This window comes from Metarhizium robertsii (assembly GCF_000187425.2).
Source record: "Metarhizium robertsii ARSEF 23 chromosome Unknown MAA_Scf_2, whole genome shotgun sequence".
NCBI lineage: Eukaryota > Fungi > Ascomycota > Sordariomycetes > Hypocreales > Clavicipitaceae > Metarhizium > Metarhizium robertsii.
In genome coordinates this window covers 351,804-371,474 of record NW_011942160.1, presented here as the reverse complement: position 1 = coordinate 371,474, position 19,671 = coordinate 351,804, and the positions used below count along the sequence as shown (strand labels likewise).

The 19,671-nt window shown below is 52.4% G+C and overlaps 7 protein-coding genes across 7 annotated transcripts; 4 read left to right on the top strand and 3 right to left on the bottom strand.

Annotated features, from left to right (window-relative positions):
* Positions 1–852: 852 nt before the first annotated feature.
* Positions 853–2,857, top strand: MAA_07090 (PLC-like phosphodiesterase, TIM beta/alpha-barrel domain protein; the record flags this gene model as incomplete). The annotated part of the gene is made up of 2 exons (XM_007825088.1): positions 853–2,269; positions 2,328–2,857. The coding sequence occupies 2 exons, from the start codon at positions 853–855 to the stop codon at positions 2,855–2,857; spliced, it is 1,947 nt and encodes a 648-aa protein (XP_007823279.1).
* A 541-nt stretch (positions 2,858–3,398) lies between these two features.
* MAA_07089 (uncharacterized protein) lies at positions 3,399–4,420 on the bottom strand (the record flags this gene model as incomplete). Its single annotated transcript, XM_007825087.1, has 3 exons — positions 3,399–4,181; positions 4,265–4,294; positions 4,397–4,420. 3 exons carry the CDS (start codon positions 4,418–4,420, stop codon positions 3,399–3,401), a joined length of 837 nt encoding a protein of 278 aa, XP_007823278.1.
* A 2,757-nt stretch (positions 4,421–7,177) lies between these two features.
* Positions 7,178–8,157, top strand: MAA_10770 (Zinc finger domain-containing protein, CCHC-type; the record flags this gene model as incomplete). The annotated part of the gene is made up of 2 exons (XM_011412689.1): positions 7,178–7,553; positions 7,622–8,157. 2 exons carry the CDS (start codon positions 7,178–7,180, stop codon positions 8,155–8,157), a joined length of 912 nt encoding a protein of 303 aa, XP_011410991.1.
* Positions 8,158–9,666: 1,509 nt separating this feature from the next.
* Positions 9,667–11,721, bottom strand: MAA_07088 (peroxin 8; the record flags this gene model as incomplete). The annotated part of the gene is made up of 1 exon (XM_007825086.1): positions 9,667–11,721. One exon carries the CDS (start codon positions 11,719–11,721, stop codon positions 9,667–9,669), a length of 2,055 nt encoding a protein of 684 aa, XP_007823277.1.
* A 1,973-nt stretch (positions 11,722–13,694) lies between these two features.
* MAA_07087 (isoprenylcysteine carboxyl methyltransferase) lies at positions 13,695–14,525 on the top strand (the record flags this gene model as incomplete). The annotated part of the gene is made up of 1 exon (XM_007825085.1): positions 13,695–14,525. The coding sequence occupies one exon, from the start codon at positions 13,695–13,697 to the stop codon at positions 14,523–14,525; it is 831 nt and encodes a 276-aa protein (XP_007823276.1).
* A 227-nt stretch (positions 14,526–14,752) lies between these two features.
* On the bottom strand, positions 14,753–16,479 carry MAA_07086 (diacylglycerol O-acyltransferase; the record flags this gene model as incomplete). The annotated part of the gene is made up of 4 exons (XM_007825084.2): positions 14,753–14,976; positions 15,034–16,033; positions 16,102–16,142; positions 16,203–16,479. The coding sequence occupies 4 exons, from the start codon at positions 16,477–16,479 to the stop codon at positions 14,753–14,755; spliced, it is 1,542 nt and encodes a 513-aa protein (XP_007823275.2).
* Positions 16,480–18,320: 1,841 nt separating this feature from the next.
* On the top strand, positions 18,321–19,127 carry MAA_07085 (uncharacterized protein; the record flags this gene model as incomplete). The annotated part of the gene is made up of 3 exons (XM_007825083.1): positions 18,321–18,493; positions 18,583–18,979; positions 19,035–19,127. 3 exons carry the CDS (start codon positions 18,321–18,323, stop codon positions 19,125–19,127), a joined length of 663 nt encoding a protein of 220 aa, XP_007823274.1.
* Between the last annotated feature and the right edge of the window lie 544 nt (positions 19,128–19,671).

Genomic DNA, 19,671 nt, shown 5'->3' with positions numbered 1-19,671 from the left:
GATTTCATTAGAAAGGGGAATATGACAAGTTCAGAGTTGTCAAAGCCGTCAATGAATCCCTCCTTTGTTTGGTGGTGAATGACATGCTTTCTGGGACTCTCGTCCCTCGTACATTTTTCCCTTGGAGCCACTCACCTAGCCGGGGTGAAGAGAATCGGAACAAAGGAAAATGCAGCATATGCATGATTTTAAACGAGAGCCAAAGGAACATTGAGGTTCGCCTTGGGAACATTGAGGTTCGACTTGGTCTCTTCACACACGGGCTGCCATTGCCATTCACAGCTGCCCGTCTGTGCCACGGCAGCCCCTCCTCCTTCCCAGTACGCGTGATTCTATGCAATCAACTGATCGCACCTTCCCACGCAAACAAGCTCTGGCCGCAATGAATCCGAGCGTGCAGCGGGGTATGGACCGTCTGGTCAGGATGGTGGTCGTTGAGCAAGAGTAACGGTGACCCGGTGAGTAGCCAGTCATCTAGCAGGGATCCGTCGATCCTGGCAGGGCTGTGCTCATGCGTTCAGTGTTCCTTGGTTCCATCAATGGCTTGGGTCCACGTGAAATGTAGCTGAGCGGCGTCAAAGACCCCTGAACAGCGGCGTCTAACATTGACGGCTTTGCTTTCCATCTGGCCCCTTGTGGGTTCCTGAACAACCACCTTGGAGGCCTGTTGTCTCACCCACAGTGCACACGTCAATCCCAGGGCCGTCTGTCCGTCATTCAGCTTCGAAGTGGCCTTCAAAGGCGGACGGTGCAGCCCAGCCTCCTGCATGCACCTCCTCGATACCACCGGTTCTTTGCTCTTTAAGACAACATACTTGATTGCCAGAGACAAATGCCAGAGACAGAGCCGACATGGCAGCCCTCCAACAAGCCGGCGGCGGCGCCAGTCAAGCCCAACGAGCGCCCCCGGCGTTGACCAACACCGTCATCTCGTACCTGAAGACCGTTTTCGAATCCCACGCGGATGCGGATGGGAGATGGACTCTTGGCCAGATTGCGCGCTTTATGCAGCAAGTCCAGAAAAACAGCGACAAGACCACAGCCGCCGCCAAGTTGCTACAGAGCACAGAAATTGACCTCAGCGCATTCCTGCAGTACATGACTTCTGAAGACAGCAATATAACAGAGCCCTGGAACCAAAGCGACCTGTCCTGGCCTCTTTCCAGCTACTTCATCAGTTCCAGCCACAACACATACTTGTCGGGGAACCAACTGTACAGCGATAGCACTACCGACGCATACACCAATGTGCTCTTGCGGGGATGTCGCTGCGTTGAGATTGACGTTTGGGATGGCGACGAGTCAGACTTGTCCGCCAGCTCTACCGAGAGTTCAGCTGATGAAAAGGCCGACGATGAGGCTGTGCCAACCAAATCGAAACGCCATGGCACATTCGACAGGCTGAGGCAGAGGATACCAGATAGCCTGACGTCCAAGCTGGAAAAGACCAGTTTGGCCAAAACCCGCGAACTAAAACACACTGGAAAACACAACACGGACACAGCGAACGGTGCACTGCCCGATGGCGACTCCAAGATTGTGCCAGAAGTCGCCCTTGTCGAGCCTCGTGTACTGCATGGCTATACCCTGACCAAGGAAGTTTCCTTTCGGGACGTGTGCAATGCCATTCGGGACAGCGCCTTCACAGTGTCAGACCTGCCGCTGATTATCAGTCTCGAAGTCCACTGCGGTGCCGAGCAACAGGTCATGATGGCCAACATCATGAAGGAAGTCTGGAGCGGCATGCTAGTCACCGAGGATGAGATCAAACCAGGCCTGCTGCCAAGCCCCGAGGACTTGAAGCGAAAGATCCTCATCAAGGTCAAATACGCACCGCCGGACACGCCTGCAGCAGAGCCCGACAGCAGCGCCGAGGACGATGGCCCGCCGGCTGAAGCAGCGCCACCCAAGAAGCCATCCAAAGTGGTACAAGCACTGAGCAAGTTGGGCATCTACACCCGAGCCGTTTCGTTCAAGACGTGGGCACAGCCCGAGGCCAGCATGCCGACACACATCTTCTCCCTGGCCGAAAAGAAGTTCATGGAACATCGCGAGAAGCACGCCCAAGCGCTCTTTGACCACAACAGAGACTATCTCCTGCGGGCTTACCCTTCTGGCCTCCGCATCACTTCATCAAACATGATGCCCACTGTGTTCTGGGGATCAGGAGCCCAAGTCGTCGCTTTGAACTGGCAGCAGACGGACGAGGGCATGATGCTCAACGAGGGCATGTTTGCTGGGACGTGCGGATACGTGCTCAAGCCCGAAGGTAAACCACATCAAACCCCCTTTTCTATCCTCCCCAGCTCTGCTAACACCCACACAAGGTTACCGTCCCAACTTAAAGTCCAAACCCACCCCTAACAAAATCACATACAAGACGCTAAATCTATCACTCACCTTCCTCGCCGCCCAGTCCATCCCCCTCCCCCACGGCGACAAATCCGACAAGAAATTCCACCCCTACGTCAAGACGGAGCTGCACGTCGACGCGTGTGACGCCCCGGCCCACGGGCGCCCAGGTTCGTCCGAAAGCCTGGACACTGATGTCCGGCACAAGGCTCGCACAAAGACCCACAAGGGGACCGACGTTGATCTCGGCAGGCAGCAAGTCTCGTTCAACGGCATTGACGGGCTAGTCGAGGAGTTGACGTTTGTGCGCTTCACGGTGCGAGATGATGAGCTGGGGAGAGATGATCTTGCGGCTTGGGCGTGCGTACGGCTGGACCGTCTGGGACAGGGGTATAGGTTTATCCATTTGATAGATTCCAAGGGGCACTTGACGGATGGTACGATTCTCGTCAAGGTGGAAAAGACGCTGGTGGAGGAGAAGCCTGATGGGAAGGAGGGTGCATGAATGACGTATCTGCATTGGCGTGGGCGTAGCATGTTTTTTTCTTTTCTTTTTCCTCTACGGCGCGGTGCCGGGTTTGATGTCGGGCATTGTCGGGACAATGAATAGCAATTATGATAGCATGCTGATATATTTCTTGTTCGAAGCCCACCGTGTGTCGGACGTCGATTGATTTATTGCCAAGGAGAACAATGGCGCAACCTGGCTGGTTACTACAGTCGGCTTTGAATAGCTCCGAATCACCAAGGTTGCCGTGCGTGCGAGCATGCGCGTCAATGGAAGGCTGACTCGGAATACGGCTGTTCATGTAGCACCGGGCGTCACGTCACGTCACTGCAGGCAGGCCCGCCAGGCGGCACAAGTAACAAGTGTCAATTTAGAGCCGTAGCATTGAGTCACCAATGTCCGAAAAAAAAAACTATTGAACGAATACCACAAGTCTCTCATTCTCGAGACGGAAAAAAGAAATCATCAATTGATTCTCAGTCGCTGCATAATCACAAAAGTTCCACCATGACCCCAGAGTCCCTTTTTATAAAATGGCCTAGTAGTCGTCGTCACGATTCTGGTTGGAACGGCCCTTGTTGCCGCCGCCAAGGACGTCACTGGCCTTCTCGAGGAACTGGCCGACCTTGCTGCCAGTGCTGCTGCTGTTGTCACGGCCGCTGGAGCCGTAGCTGTCGGTGTTGTCGCTGGAGCCATAGGACGACGACTTGTTGCCGGAGCCGTAGCTGTCATTGCCGGAGGAGCCGTATGAGTCGCTGCCTCCGGTACGGCCAGACGAGCCGTAGCTGTCGTTTCCGGAGGAGCCGTAGGACGAAGACTTGTTGCCAGAGGAGCCGTACGAGTCACTGCCTCCAGTGCGGCCAGAGGAGCCATAGCTGTCATCGTTATCACGGCCACTGCGGCCGGACGAACCGTAGCTGTCGTTTCCAGAGGAGCCGTATGAGTCGCTACCTCCAGTACGGCCAGAAGAGCCATAGCTGTCATTTCCAGAGGAACCGTAAGACGAAGACTTATTGCCGGAGGAACCATACGAGTCACTGCCTCCGGTACGTCCAGACGAGCCGTAGCTGTCATTGCCGGATGAGCCAAAGCTGTTGTCGTTGTCACGGCCGCTGCGGCCGGATGAGCCATAGCTATCGTTTCCAGATGAGCCATAGCTGTTATCATTGTCGCGACCACTGCGGCCAGATGAACCATAGCTATCGTTTCCAGATGAGCCATAGCTATTGTCATTGTCACGGCCACTGCGGCCAGAGGAGCCATAGCTATCGGTGTTGCCGCTAGAGCCGTAGCTGTCATTGTCACGGCGGTTAGACGAGCCCTATAGATGACTTGTTAGCAATGACTGCAGAGCTTGTGTTCGACTGCGAGGGGGTGTTCTTTTGTATTATTCTCTTGACTTACGTAGCTGTCGTTGTTGCCGCCGTAGCTGGACTGAGAGAATTTCCCATGTTAGCATGACGGAGTGAAGCGGGGTACCTTTGAGGTAAAGGCCCGAGTGAGCCCTTTTCATGAGAGCCGGAGATGGGAACTTACGTTGTCGTTGTCGCGGTAAGACATGATGAAAGTGACGTGTAAGTTGTTTGTATGTGTAGGTTAGCTACGAATTGTGGAGTATACAGTTGGTGAGGAACGAGGGTTTTCAGGATGGTCATAAAGAGCGAGCTGCTGGGTATTAGACTTTATATACGGGGACATGTGAGAGACACACCCACGTCTTGCATCATATCCGCCTCTTCTCACTCATCCACATCTCCAGGTATGCAATGTGAATGCAAGCTAGCTCGAGTCCGATCTCGAGCTCCTGGATCGACGAATGCGCAACTCTCCACGGCCCCATGTTGCTACGCCACACCCACAGATCCCCTCCCTCGGGACCCTTTCGGGCTCACAGCCACCGTGGGCACCGAAACAAGTAACCATGGCCTGGTTCAGCTGAATGGTGCTTCAGCTTGTCCACGGCAAAGCCGTAGTAGTCATGGACCAGTCCCACAAATGAGTAGACCCCCGCCTGCAGCCAGGAGCTTTGGACATCGAAGCCGGCATAGCTATCCGTGTATTTAGTGACTTGGCTGTACCTTTCACCCCAAGGAGATCAGGGGCATGTTTTGGTACTTCTTACTTCATATGAGGGACAGCTTCTAGGATTTTGGGCATTTGAACCCAAATTTTCTCTGTGGCAGGGCCATGCCACGAAGTGTACTCCTATCGTCGTTTCTTCATCCAAGATTCATTATGGCATGTCGCCTCGGAAGGGCCGTAGAACTTGTGCAGTAAAATAAAACGGATGTCAAGCTTGTGAAGGCGGGCAGATCAGCGACTAGAACTTGGATGAGGGGGTTTGGGAAGACGCCATGGCTCGTCATCATCTCGACAGAGAAAGATGTTCCATGTGCTAATTACTCCCTGCTCCTTATCCGAAGCTGTGGAAAAGAGGAAGGAGCTACCCTGCCTTGGCGGGGTAACCATTGGTTGGTTGGTAGGTGGGGAGTTTCGGAAGGAACCAGTTTGTTGAACTCAGAAAAGGCCTCCAAATACGTATCTCTCATCGGCCAACCATCAAGCAACAATCAACCAAGGACATGTCGACACCATCATGCCCCTTACCACGTCATCCCCCGTGTTTCCGGAAATCCGGGACTCTGGAAGCTGGCTGAGGCCAAATATCCCAGATTGCGGCGACAATTGGAGCATGCTACACAGGAAGTTTGTGGCGGTACACTGGTGCCACCGATGAATATACCAAGCAGCATCAGCAACCGACAAACGTGGCATGTTGCAGGACAAAACTACTGTGAGCCTTGACAAGGTCCAGTGTGGAATGCCTCACAGGCGCCTATGCATGGTCCGTTTTACTGCATGAACGGCTCCTGTTGATGGCGATAATGGCACTCTAGTGCCAATGGGACACAAATGCTAACTTGCCAAGTACATATTACCTTGGTACCTGCTCACCAAGCGCGAACCCCCTCTGTGGTCCACTTGATTGGCGTCGCTGGGCCCTTTAGCCGGCTAAACCGGGAGTATGTCCTTTACTTATTGGTCTGCTTTTGATAGCGAGGGGTCCAAAACAAGCCGCAGAAAGAAAAAGGAAATCTGTGGTTGGAATGAAATGATGTAGCTTTGCCAAAAGTCAGAGGAGGGGTTTGAGGGGTGTCCTCCCCGCTTCTAGCTTCAAGTTGCAGGGAAGAGACGAGACGAGAGGATGCAAATAACCCGCTGCTGCCGCTGTTACACTTCCAGGAGCTCTCGTGAACCTGGATCAAGTGGTCAGGCGTGTAACAATGAGCACGTACGTATAGACAAGCGAGCGGGGCATGACTCGAGATCAAGCTGGGCAGCTGGGACACGAAGCATCAACCACCAACCATCAAGGTACACCGTCTTCAGCGATTCAACGCCGTGCTTGCCAATATCTTGCCATGGTGTGGTGGGTGGAAGCTTGACGCCAATATCGATGGATGCCGGGTCAGCACAACGAGGCCGTGATGATGATGTAACACGTCCACTGGCACTACTTGTCGCAAACTCAACGCGCGCCATGGAAATTGAGCGTGGTGCGACAGCCTAGATCGGAGATTGCCGGCGAACTCGGCCATGACGATTTCAGGTGCGAGGGTGGATGTCGTGATACATCTCTCGGACACACATGCTGAGCTTGCTGGGCAAAGACTAGCCACCCTGAAGTCGTGCAGTTTTGATATGAACACTTCAAAAAACACCAGTACCCGCAAATATACAACGACTTCTGCATTTCTGCTTGAATTATCGACCATATTTAGTTTTGGGGGGGGGGGAGAGAGCAATGATGCTCCTGAATAGCGAGAAAAAGTGAGAGGCGGGCAATTCCAATCCGTGGAGATGGTGACCGACACCAAGCTGAAGCCGCACGACGCAACCTAATCACTTTATGAGAAACCGCATTGAAAAAGTATTTGCTGACCAAGCCCCTTGTCCAGTGAATTTTTGGAGTATTTTTCTGCATATTGAAGTAGGAAAGATTCCCCAGAATGCTCTCACTATTGGACTTTTTCGGTAACCGACGGGTCACTATCGTGCATGAAGGCAGCTTTTCGCGACCACTGCGAGCTTGCGTCAATTGATGGCAAAACAAAATAAAAGAAGGGTTGGTGATGATAGGTTTATCTTCGACAAGTATGTCGTGGTAATTCCAAGCTCATGGCCGGCGAAGTCTGTTTGCCAGCTGGCGAAGCTGTCAGCTGGCAATAATGCGATGGCTGTTTAAACACATCCCTTTAACGCCTGTCTCTCTTCACGCTTCCATCTTCTCGGGCCACCCTGCTCAATAAACCAGCAATGCAAAATCAAGCCAACCGAGGACTTCAAAGAGAGGCTATCAGTGCCCCTGGCGCAAAGAAGATGGCAATGTCCCCTCCATGCTTGCCTGACCAGGATGAAGTCGGCCGGTCGTGGAAGGAGTCTGTCAAGTGTCGTGACCACTACTTTTCCGGTAACCTGGATGATGTTGATGGTAGTTTGACAGTCTCTAGGCGGCCCATGATGGATGCTTATTGCCTCTTCTTTCTTGGAATCGGAGGGCGAAACACGGTACAGGAGTTGCGCAAGGCCGCAGAGAAGCGCACCGGCGACATGTATATCCGCCGCGGATTTAATGCCGTATATCATGAGGAGTTTGAGTTTTTCGTGGACAAACTCACTTGGGAAAAATATTGTCAGTACTATTTGTACTTTGAAAAAGCGTAATGCGCTTTCTTGACGCGGCTAACTTTGAACTTGTAGTTGGACGTTGGGGTGAAACAAGAAAGGTTCGGTGGCCGTGGCCAACGACTGTGAACAGTCTGAAAGCTGGAGGACTCTCACTCACTTACGACCGACTGCTAGAGGCCAGCCGACAAGACAACCCGAGTGTATCATTGTCAACACCTATGGAACAAAGCATAGCTTCGGAGAAGGCCAATATCCCCCAAGTTGAGACTCAACCCAAAAGGCATCGTCTTTCATCCCGTAAGAGACACAGGGTTGCAGCTTCGTCGGAAGAAGCCGGTAGCAGCAACACAGGCAGTGGACAGATTGCTCCAGCTGATGATCTTCTCGCGCAAGTATCATACCAAAAGCTCGAAGAGAGTCTCGCCAGTATAAATGCTCGACTACTTCAAATCGAGGCATACCCCAAAGACAGCAGACCGTCTTCATCCAGACATACGATTCCATCTGCCCCTGAGGATGTACGAAGAATCATGTGTGATGAAGGTTATCCCGAGCTTATAGAGTACCTTGTTGAGGTCGAGAAGCGACGAAAGAAACCGGCAAAGTAGAACAAGTCTCGCCCTACCCCCCAAAACCTGAGCAAAGAAGACATTTTTTTTATGACCTGGATAGTTTGGAGTCGAAGAATCAAGGAGAAGAGTCCAGTTCAAACGAACGCGGAGGGGCTGATACGAGACGATGGTGTTTCAAGTATCGTCATTTCATTCTACGAGACGTTCGATTCGTCAGATTACTTGATTGATTTCAAGCTCTGACGATCTATTTGGTCCGTCGACCGAATATTCTCACAACCACCGGATTTGAGTGGTTTTCTTTATCACAGAAAGCATACAGGAAGATGCAAGCCTTTCAATACATCAACACACACACATACACAAAAAGAAAAAAAACAAAGCCCTTTAGAAGGCCATCGACACCATACCACTTATGCTCACATTCACAATCTTGGCTTTTGTGAACTTCTACTGTTAACAGCCGATAAAACAGTTGCATCCGAGCGATCACGGTAGCATTGTGAAGTTTATTTGGACAGAAAGCTCTAGGGTGAAATGGAAAAGGAGGTGAGATTAAGAATGGATACAGTTAAAAGATAGATCAGTCAGACGGCACTTTATATTGTAGGAACTTACCATTGACCTGTACGGATTCAACTAGACAGGTAAACATCCCAGGACGCATTCTACTCATGCCGAAAAAAACAGTGACCATCACCCTTCAGGCTAGAAGTGATTCCAAAGGAAAAAAAGGCCTGCCAAATGTTAGCCTGACCAGCATCAACACATCTCAAGATGGCACCTGCGGACGTATTCTCGAGTAGTCATCAAGCTTGGCCACGAAACCATGCCCCTCTACAATTTATTGCGACATCTGACGCCGCGCATGTCAGATTCTCTACTACGGCTGGGGATGGGGAGAACACAAACAACGTAGAATAACCCGCAGTGTTTATAACGCAACGTGCGACTCGCCCATTCGCGGCAATACGTTTCGACAGAGGCATCTATCCAACAGTAAGTTGCCACAAAGGACATCGTCCAGAACAGTCTCATACGTATCGTTTACCAGCCCAGAATCTAACCATCTGTACATGAGAAACCGAGCCCTGATTGGGAACCAGCAGAGGAATATTGACGCTGTGCTACCAAACGCCACACGAGACGCAGAAAAACCAGGATCAATATTCACGCTACTTTCGGAAGAACCCAAGAAGAGCTAAATTGCTACTCATCCGAGTATACAGCAATTAGGAAGTGTCGTTACATACATAATCTTAGTAGTGGTGCTTTGTGCGTCCACCAAGTGATGTACGCAGAGTGAGGGTTGTCATGAAAGATCCCATTAGCTCCAGCATTAGCCTATACAATACACAATTTGGCTGCTTTGCCGATATCCTCCACAATATGACTGGCATTCTGACACGTTCTATGGGGAGAGTGTAAGGCCTGCATAGGCTTCGCAGGGACACCTATTTGACGTCAACGCTGCATGTGGCCTACAACACATGAAACCAGGGCTGATTTAATCATGTAATATACGTAAATTCTTCCCGATACCATCTACAACCGACTCGTCGTGTCCTTTCCCAACGCACCGCTCATCAAGGGCGGTTCAGGAGCGCCCCCAAACAACACCAACTCCCTGCCTCCCTTTGTCCCCCACCACGCGACCCCAATCGTCGATCTCTCCACGTCCATTTCTCCGTTCACGAGTACATCCCAGAATCTCTTCTTCACCGGCAGTCTCAGCCGAGGATCTTCAATCTCGTTCATGGCCTGGGCAGTTATTTCCAACCACTCCTCTACCAGTGGCAGAGGCAGGAACGGCAAAGAATCCACCAGCGTCATAACAAGGGCGCTTTGCTCTGAAAGCGGCTCCTCCCTGGTTTCCTCGAGTGCGTGCGACACAGCGTCCGGGGAGGCGGGTAGCAGCGTCGTGCTGGCGGTCTTGGTGTTTGTACGGAGCATATCCAACAGCGTTTCCGACATGTGTGGTTCCATGGCAGCGATGGGGAAAGGCGGGGAGACGATTTCCATGACGGTCTTGAAGGCTATTCTGAACTGGCGGGGCGATATATGCTGAGGGAAGGAGTCGAAGACTTTGACGATGTAAAAAGGTGTAATCTTGATGGTGAGTGCGCTATGTTGGGGACACGAGAGGACGGACAGAATAGCGCTGTGGGCGGATTCGAAGATTTCCGTCTTGGATGCAGACATGGGCCCTTCTTGGGAGAGGTATGCGATTGCGGGCTTGACGATGAGCAGCTCGCATGCCTCGGTGGGGAGGGAGAGAGGCAGGTGTTCTGCCACGTTGAGATAAAATAAATCGAGATTCATTTGAAGGTTCGCCGAGGGATTGAGAATTGCGTCGGCAGGTCGAATCTCTCGCAGAAATGCCTCGGTAGCTAGGCCATCTCGGCTCAGCACGTCGATAGAAGTCATATATGAGAATGTGTATACCTGGAACGAGCTATTTCCCTTGCGGCTGGAGATGAAGAAGAGGTTCCGCAAGATTTGCAACGACCTGGAGGCGATGCTGGCAGCCAAGCCGGGCACCAACATGTGCGGATCCAGCAAACTGCGAGCAACAATGGCCTGCAGAACAGCCGTCGTGCCGAACATGAGCTTCCTGAAGACTTGCCATAGCAATGGCCAGGTGGTTTGCGCCGTCTCAGGACTCAAATGAGAACCCTCAAAGGAGGCATCAATCTCGCTAAAGCGATTCTTTTGCCATGCATCGAATACTCTGGTGGTGAAGACCAACAGCGCATCATGCGCCTGCATCACCACGCTTGTATCGGTTGCATGCTGCACAGCAAAGGCTGCCAGCTTGGAGAGCGGGCCCATGTTCGCCATTAAAGGTTGCTTCTCCATCTGTCGCAACAGCTGGCATGAAGAGGATCGTTCGGGCCAGGAGAAGACGTGGCCGGGCTGCAATGTGGTATCTTGGCTCACTGTTCTGAGAAACTGCGCATCGCAAAAGCCTTCCTCTCCAGTAATGGCCCAAACAGCGATCGGCAGCAACGCATTACAGTTGATTTGAGCTCTGTGAAACTCTGATAATATAGGAAACGCAAAGTTCAGAGCCGTGACAACGGACACGGCGGCCGCAGGGCCATCTTGGACATTTTCCTCTAGAGCGAGATTGGCCGCCATAACAACGGCCTGCTCCAATGTGTTGCGCAACGCTCTCGACAAAGAGTGTCGATCATATCCCTCCATGCCCATAAGGACGCCAGTCAAGACAAGCAGGTGCTGCCATCGCCTTGACCTCTCATCAGCCCCCTTGACTACGGCTCGTGTCCATTCGTCGCATCGGAGACCTCCACCCTCAGAACGGCCTTCTGGTTTGGCGCCCTCGAGTTGGTTGTCGCGTACACGAACAGCCGCGGTGTGATAGACGCTGATTATTCGTATTGCGGTTTTCGCTCCGTCGTTTCGGTGCCAGATGGCTGGGGCTGTGAGAAGCTGGGAGGTAAGGACCCCGAGATTGAGCGGGTTGGAGAGCTGGGTGAGCAGATGGGTGGTGCTGCCAATGATTTGGTCTGTCTTGGCAGCATCGTGGACGTCCTGGTAATACTGCAGGACGGTATTGAGGAGTCTATCGGCCGGCATAATGACGCATTGGGTTGGGACTTGCCACCGCAACTCGAATACGATGGATAGCCTGAGGGATGTGCAGAGGAGAGAGGTTGCAGATGGACGCGGCGGCCGCAGCCGAGTGGTGACAGTTGACGAGCTTTTGCCGAGGCTGAAATGACGTCCATGTCTGGGGCCGCACCTCGGGCCCGCAGTTCAAGCTCAGGAGTCAGGCCCCCTTCTTTACCCGTTCAAGCTTCATCAACGACAACTTGGCGACATCCCTTTGTCAAAACCGGGCATTTCAACCGCAATGGCCGTCTTCCAACGGCGGTAGCCGCATCGTTGTCCTCGGCAGTGTGCGCCTCGGCCTTGCGGCTGTCAACATGTCTTTTCTGGGAAACCCGCCGCCCAACTACCACTCGCCGCCCTTTCCATCCCTCAACGTCAACACGCTCCAAGACCGCACACCCAATCGCACCTACACGCTCTATCGTATTACAGATGTCTGGAAGTTTACCGTACTCTGGACTTTGATCACCTATATATTTTTCCACCTCGGGGCGGTGCTAGTGGCCGTGTTTAGTCATGGGCTCAACAAAGGGTCGTGGCGGTTTCTCTGGGCTGTTCCCATCATATACCTATTGATAGCAGGCATTGAGGCTATTATAGCTGGGAGCATTGTCGGTCTTGTGTAAGCTCCATGTCCAAGCTCAAACAAACATTTGTTAACAGGCTGTAGGCTCGGAGCGGTATATAAAGCCGGATACTACGAAATGAATACCTGGATCCCGTGTACATGGGGATTTATCAACGTTCTCGTATTGATAATATCATCATTTTCGGTACAAGGCGGACTTTGAAGAAGAAAAAAAAAAAGAAGAATGCAACCCATGTCATAGTATTCGACGCGCCAAAATGCGTTATCCGAACCGAAGCAGCGGCAAATATGCATTATCACGCTCCGCTCTATGAGTCCGTACCGCTGGAGCCGAGACAGTTCAGAACAAAGTTGTGCAGCGCAACACTACACTATGCACAATCTGTTCGTAAATGGAACTGGGACTACAAACATTGCGGCTGAGGCGGCTGAGTGGCACTCAATGGCTCCTGCGCAGGACAGTCTCGTTTGGGAACTTGCCCCGAAGCCTTGGTCACCGTAAACTCGAGAAGAGAACGAAGAAAGAGTTACGGGCTCACGTTCATCCAAAGGTACCAGACCTTGAAGGACAGAATGAACTGCGCACGCAGAGTAATTTAGACAATCCCTTCTGGCCCTTCAAAGGTGCCAGCGTGGCACGGGGGTCTGCACTGCGCTGTTTGGGTGCCTCACGCCCGTTTGGATTCCCGAGTAGTCACCTGTAACTTTGAGATTCAAGCTCAAAAGGGAGTGAAGTTGTTGGGACAAGGAAGTACATGCACAGCCAAGTTGCAAGCTACTCACGTGCATCTGTCCTGGCAAACACGTTGTAACTACCACCAACTGTAACTAGCAGACCACCACAGCACACAGAGTAAAGTCGCATGCACAAGCCTAGGATGTTGGTGTTTAACCCAATGGCTCAACGATAAAGTAATCCAAGAAAAAAAGTGATATTCTAAATTCTCCTGTCATTGAATCTCATCCCCCAAGTCGGGCGCAACTAACTATGTTAAGCAACAACATTCGAACGTTCAAGTCAAGCAGCCCGCCCCACAACCCGAAGCCCCTAGCGCCCAGTCAGGCGAAACTCAGACACCCGCGTCCAATGTCCGTCCAACATGCGCCTCCAAGCCGCATAAACTATTGTATTGTTTCTTGCAGACAATCCCATCCTTCGCAAGCATCCCTATCACCCCAACTCCGAAAAAATCAATCATCCATCCCTTTATAAACGCAAACCCTTCCCCTCCAAAAAAGATAAAAGAACAGAAAACTCACCTCTTTCACTCCAACCTCTGCAAAAAACACCATGGCGATATAAAAACCACACGTAAACCCGCCCATCACCAAACCAAACCAAAAAAAAATGTCCACCCAATGGAGCAAAACGCTCAGCTTCGAGGACCGCCACACCCTCTCGGCCCCCTCGCCCTCATCAACGCCCGATGAGCCAACACCTCACACATGGAGCCGGCCGCCCCTCAAGAACCTCACCCCCGGCCAGCCCATGTCCCTCGCGGGCATATCCCTCCGCGCCTTCGCCCTCGGCCTCACCACCTCCCTCGGCCTCGTGTCCACGGCGCTCGTCCTGGCGCTCACGTCCTCGCCGCTCTGGCGCGTGCCCCTGTTCCTCTGCGCCCTGTCCACCTTCCACTTCCTCGAGTTCTGGACCACCGCCGCCGCAAACACCCCCGAGGCCACGGTCCACGCCTTCCTCCTGACGGCCAACTGGCCCGCGTACCCCGTCGCCCACGCCGTCGCCTGCGCAGAGTGCGTGCTGACCGAGGTGGTGTTTCCGGGCCGGGCATGGGCGCCGCCGGGGCTGGGCACGGCCCTGACGCTCGTGGGCCTCGTCATGGTCGTGGGCGGCCAGGTGGTCAGGAGCGTGGCCATGCTGACGGCCGGGCAGAGCTTCAACCACACGGTGCAGACGAGGAAGGCGGACTCGCACACGCTCGTCACCACGGGCGTGTACGGGCTCTGGAGGCATCCTAGTTACTTTGGTTTCTTTTACTGGGGGCTGGGCACGCAGCTGGTCTTGGGCAACGTGTTCTGCTTCGTGGCGTATGCCTATGTCCTGTGGAAGTTTTTCAGCAGTAGGGTGAGGGTGGAGGAGAGAGGACTGGTCAAGTTTTTTGGCGATGATTATGTACAGTATAGAAGGAGGGTTGGAACTATGATTCCGTTTGTCGGCTAGTGTTTGCCGTGTGTGTCGATTTTTCATGAAATTTTGTTTCAGTTAACGACTGGTCTTGGAGTAGATTTGAGATTTGGCTACGACGGTTTGAACTGGAGGTAAGACTGAGACTGGGCCAAGGTCAAAGACTGCGTTACATGAGAGGCACAACGTGTAGAATATCGTGTATAACATTTATCCAAAGATGGTCACTATCCAAGCCGTAATGCAGTCCAAGTTTTCCAACCTCATGTCTGCAATGCAAGCATCGGTTGTTTACTGACGCTACCATACTTGGCCTGCCATGCGTAAAAGTACATTAATGCCGCAAATGGCTGACCGAAAATGGTAAAGGACACCCAAAAGATCACGTTTCCCATTACTTTGCCGGTGTGCCCCCATTTCATCTTCTCTAGAGGGGCTGTGATGGCGATGAGAGGGAGCTGCAAGAACATGCCTAGAAAAGCAACGCCTGAATATAGGTTAGAAACGAGGGTCAAGACGATGGATAAGACGGAGAATACCGTACCGATAATGTTGTGGGTGGGAACACCAACAAGAACCTCGTGTAGCACGGCAGACACAAAAAAGACGGCGCAACTTGCAGCCCACGGGCTCCATCCACGTCCAATCATGGGTACATATACATGACGCTTAAAGTACGTGTACACGGGCCTGTTCCACGTTCTCCAGTATGCTCCAAGACTCTCGCTATTCCACCAGTCGTCATAAAATGAACGGTCGCCGAATCGCAGCACTTCGGCCAGTGCGTTTAAGAAGGACTGGAACAGGGCAAAGAATCCTGCGAGCCAAATAACCAGAGAAATGGTTGACAGCTTCAGCAGCCGCTCTAGGATCATGAGAAAGTCCAAAGAAGCAATCTTGTCGAGCGAATTCTGCAGAACCGGTGCGGCGTATTGGAAGCTGGCGAACCAGATGAATGCGCTTAAACAGCATACTTCGCCCAGCCTCTTAAAAACAAAAACCCATCTGATCTTGTCGGTGCGCGGGTACACGGGCTGATAGACCAGCGTCGGCGCCCACCAAAAGTAGGCGAGGTTGCCGAAAGTGATATTATTCGGGTACGGGCATTTCGAGTAGAGTTCAGGGATATGCTCTCCTTTGACGGGGTGCAGGTAAGCATGGCGAAGATCTCGGTTGGTGAATGCGTACGAGGCCGTCTTCAGCGACACAATGACGGCATGCATCTCGGTCAAGGTCCCAACGAGCGGGTGGTGGATGTAGAAGTAAACCACAAAGGTTGTGAGGGTCAAAGCAAGCGTCATATTGATACCATGAGCCCAGGCCACCAGTACCCATGTTGAATGAAACTTGGACTTGTCTTGTTCCGACGGTCCGGTAGAGCCAGGTTTGAGGCGCTTACGGGATCCTCGCGCCTGCTTTGCGGCGGCTAATTCGATCAAGTAGGCGACTAATAGATGGCAGGGAATGAGAAAGTAGAGAAGTCCGCCGATCAGGACATCTTCATTCTTGTAGGAGTGGCATCGAAGGCATATCAGAACACCATACTGAGAGGGCGGTTAGGAATGAGCACACACGACACGCATGACTGGGGGTGCGGTGCATTGTAGCATGCCTTTTTCAAATTTTCAATCATCAATCGTAAATTACCCACAACTACATCGAGGTCAGTAAGCGGCAGTAGTTGTTTGCAGTGAATCGGGATTGTTTGCGTACCCAAGACAATGACCATGAGATTTCGAAACCCGATAAAGCTTGGCGTGGCATCGGAGTCGTGGCTTAAACACGAGGGGCGGCTCTTGGAATGGACTGCTGCTACGTGGCGATACTTCTTCTGGGCGACGGCGGCTCTGGGCTTCTCGGCTGCAGTTGCATCTTCGGATTCCTCTTCGACCGGGCCGGGAGATGCATTGCGGTTGCGACGCCTGGTGGCATTTCCCTTGCTCACGGTGCCATTCGCCGGGCTGACACTGGTGGTGGTGGCCGTGCTCATCGTGGAGCTATGCTGGTGATGTCAGTCGGCAGAGAAGGGCTGCAAGAGGGCAGACGACAAACAACTGTGGCAGCCGCGAAGAGCGAAGCTAAAGCTCACAATAGCAGGATAAGGGAAGAAGGAAAAGAAGGGAGGAGGATGATGGCGGGATGACGAGCACGTCAATTGGAAGCTCAAGCTTAAATGGAGGGGCAGACAGAGTCGCGGTCTCCAGATATAGAATGGAGCTTGTTCTTCTTGGTTGGAGCTCCCCTGTTCTGCCCGCCTCCTCTTGTCTCTCTCGTTTCTCGTCTCTCGGCGCGCAATGCCTGCACCCGGGACTCTGCGGCGGCGTTGCCGGCCGACCAACCAGGGACAATCCAGACCAGCGAACAAAAGCCTTCAACTCCCACGAGCAGGTCTTTTTAGTGCAGGGCAAATCCAACCGGCGTGTCTCTTGGCCATGGCATCGAATCAGCCGCTGTCCCTTCAGCCACAAACCGCCTCGTCCAGAGGTGGAGGTTGAGGAAAAACAGGCGCGACGATTCCATCAGGGTCAGATAGCGCCCCAACAACCAATCTACCGGATCGAAGCTATCGAGGCCATCACTTCACCTACAAGCTCTGGTCGCGATTGCCATGATGCGAAGGTCATGTACATGGATGCCCGGCTCCGGTGTCACGATTCGTCAACCACCTCAAGGTGGCGACCAGCACGGCAGACAGCGGGGGCTTGGCGGGTCGTTTCCAGTCCTTCTCGGTCCTCAGCTGTCAATCGTGGCGTTAGATTGCCATCGTCGTCGACGGTTCGCTGCGGCTCGCGAACAGGGTCTGGCCAAGACAGGAGCAGGGGTCAGCTCATGAAGACCTGGCGAAAGCATGTGAAAGCCCATTTCGACGGCTCTGCTTGCATGCTCAATTGAAATGAGGCCGTATTTATTATGGCGAGGTCCAAGCCAGAGAAAATTTCATGATCTACTAGCCTGGCTTCGAAAAATTCCTGAACCGCGGACCCTGGCAGCCTTGGTCCAAATTTTTCTGGAAGCTCGGCCGAGGGTGACAGACAACTCAGTTTTGGACTTTTGCCACCTCTTCCGGGTCTGTTGCCACCGCTGCTTGTGTCTCTTTCATCAAGGCCTTTCACATGCCGCGTTTCCTCTGCCATCGCTGAGTCGTGATGTATTTCAAATTGACACCACCTTGGTACTTGACAGGAAGGCAACTGGTCAATTGCCTCTCATTCTGTACTTCAGTGACCAAACAACCCCAACCCACCACTTTTGCTTGAGGACACCAGGAACCATCACATGACCGGCTCGACCTCGCAGGAACAATGAGACAAACAGCAAGGTTAAAGTTTGAGCGGATGCGGGCATTGAACCAGTGGCGTCCAATGCCATGTGAGTCGTACACACATATGTAGTACAGTAATACAGTCACAGACGAAAAGAGAGCTTGACCCGACAAGAGACCGAGCTACCTGGCAGAACCGCGTTATCATGTACACTATAGCGTGTTATTCTATGCACAATAGGCAATCGATATACCTTGCCAGAGACGATTCTTGTTTCATTCTATACAAAGTTGCGATTTTTAGAGACAAAAAGTTGCATAGGCCCAACATGACTGGAGGTGTATTATGCCAAGATCTCTCCCCTCGTCGAGGAGCCAAGGCTGGTTACTAAGCATGTGGAATTGCATTGTTGCCGTTGTGGGAGCCGGCGCTCCAGATTAAGCAGCTACCCGATGATACCTTCAGATGCCCAAGTTACCGTGAAGATCCGTGCTTTCTCCCAGCTATCCGTATCGATATTCCTAGACTTGTTCCTATGGCTCCAGCGGTCGTCACGCCTCACACCGTCATGCCCCCCGCTCCCCTCTCCCAGACGAAGCAGAAGATGCTTCGCGGGGAGATGTACCACGCCTTCATCCCAGAACTCGTGGCAGACCGTGGCAGAGCCAAGGCAGCCATGAGGCGCTACAATGCTGCCGTAGGAGAGGTATCGCGGCGAGAGGAAGTTCGCCTCTGGAGAGAGTAAGTCCCTAGTGGATGGTGTGTGGTCTGAATATCGGCGACCCAATTGGTACACAGACAGACCCTTTACTTACTGGCCTTGAAATCAGAGTAGTAGGCGACACCACACCTCTACCGCCAGAGCTACCTGATGCTGCAGAAGACGAGGCACAATTTGAAGATGACCCAATAGTAGACGTCCCTGTGTTGGTGGACTATGGCACACAGGTCAAGCTGGGCAAAGGAGTCTTTATCAACTCCAACTCGACCTGGATTGATACCTGCCCCATCACCGTCGGTGACCGCACCATGTTCGGCCCCAACGTCTCATTGTATAGTGGCAAACATCCGCTCGAGCCAGAGATTCGCAACGGCATCAAGGGTCCAGAATCTGGCGCACCAATTACTATTGGAGAGGACTGTTGGATTGGCGGAAGCGCCATCATTTTGCCAGGAGTGACCATTGGTCGAGGTTCGACTGTGGGCGCTGGAAGTGTTGTCACCAAGGTCCGTTTTGCTTGCATGGAGATGTTGGGACGCATCGAAGCTGATATTTTCACAGGACGTGCCACCGTTTCACGTGGTTGCGGGCAACCCTGCACGTATTATACGCAAGATAAAGTCCACATTGGATCCGGAGCAGAACGAGTCGTAGAACGAGTCAAGGTGGGAGACATAAAAGCTCATGTCACAATCGCACACTGTGTGGATATGTATGTACTGACGAGAAAAAGGTAGCCCAGGTTAACATTTATGAAAGTCAAGGCTGCTAAACCTCCACGCCTAGCATTTGAAACCCATGAACAAAACTTTGTGCATAGAGAAGTAGATGAAATATCGCTGGCGTATGCAATTAGAACATGAAAGAATGAACCTGCTTTTTGTTTGACTTCGAGGTCAATACGCGCTATCTTTGAAACACTTCACAGTCTTTGGCATCACATGACTTGGTGAAAGACCCACGGCAAAATGCCGCTTAAACTGCCTGGGCTTTCCTTGTGGCGCAAAACTAAACTCACGCGCTCAGTCACGTCGCCCAACCACAGGCATCCCACTTGACGACGGACTTCGTCCAGCTGATCCTTGATCACAATAATCAGCAATCTTTCTTTCCGACTCATTCCGTATTGTCTGCCTAAACTTGTTATTGAGCTTTCTCCTGGGACCTGCATGCGTGAATTTGCTGCTCACTAGCCGCA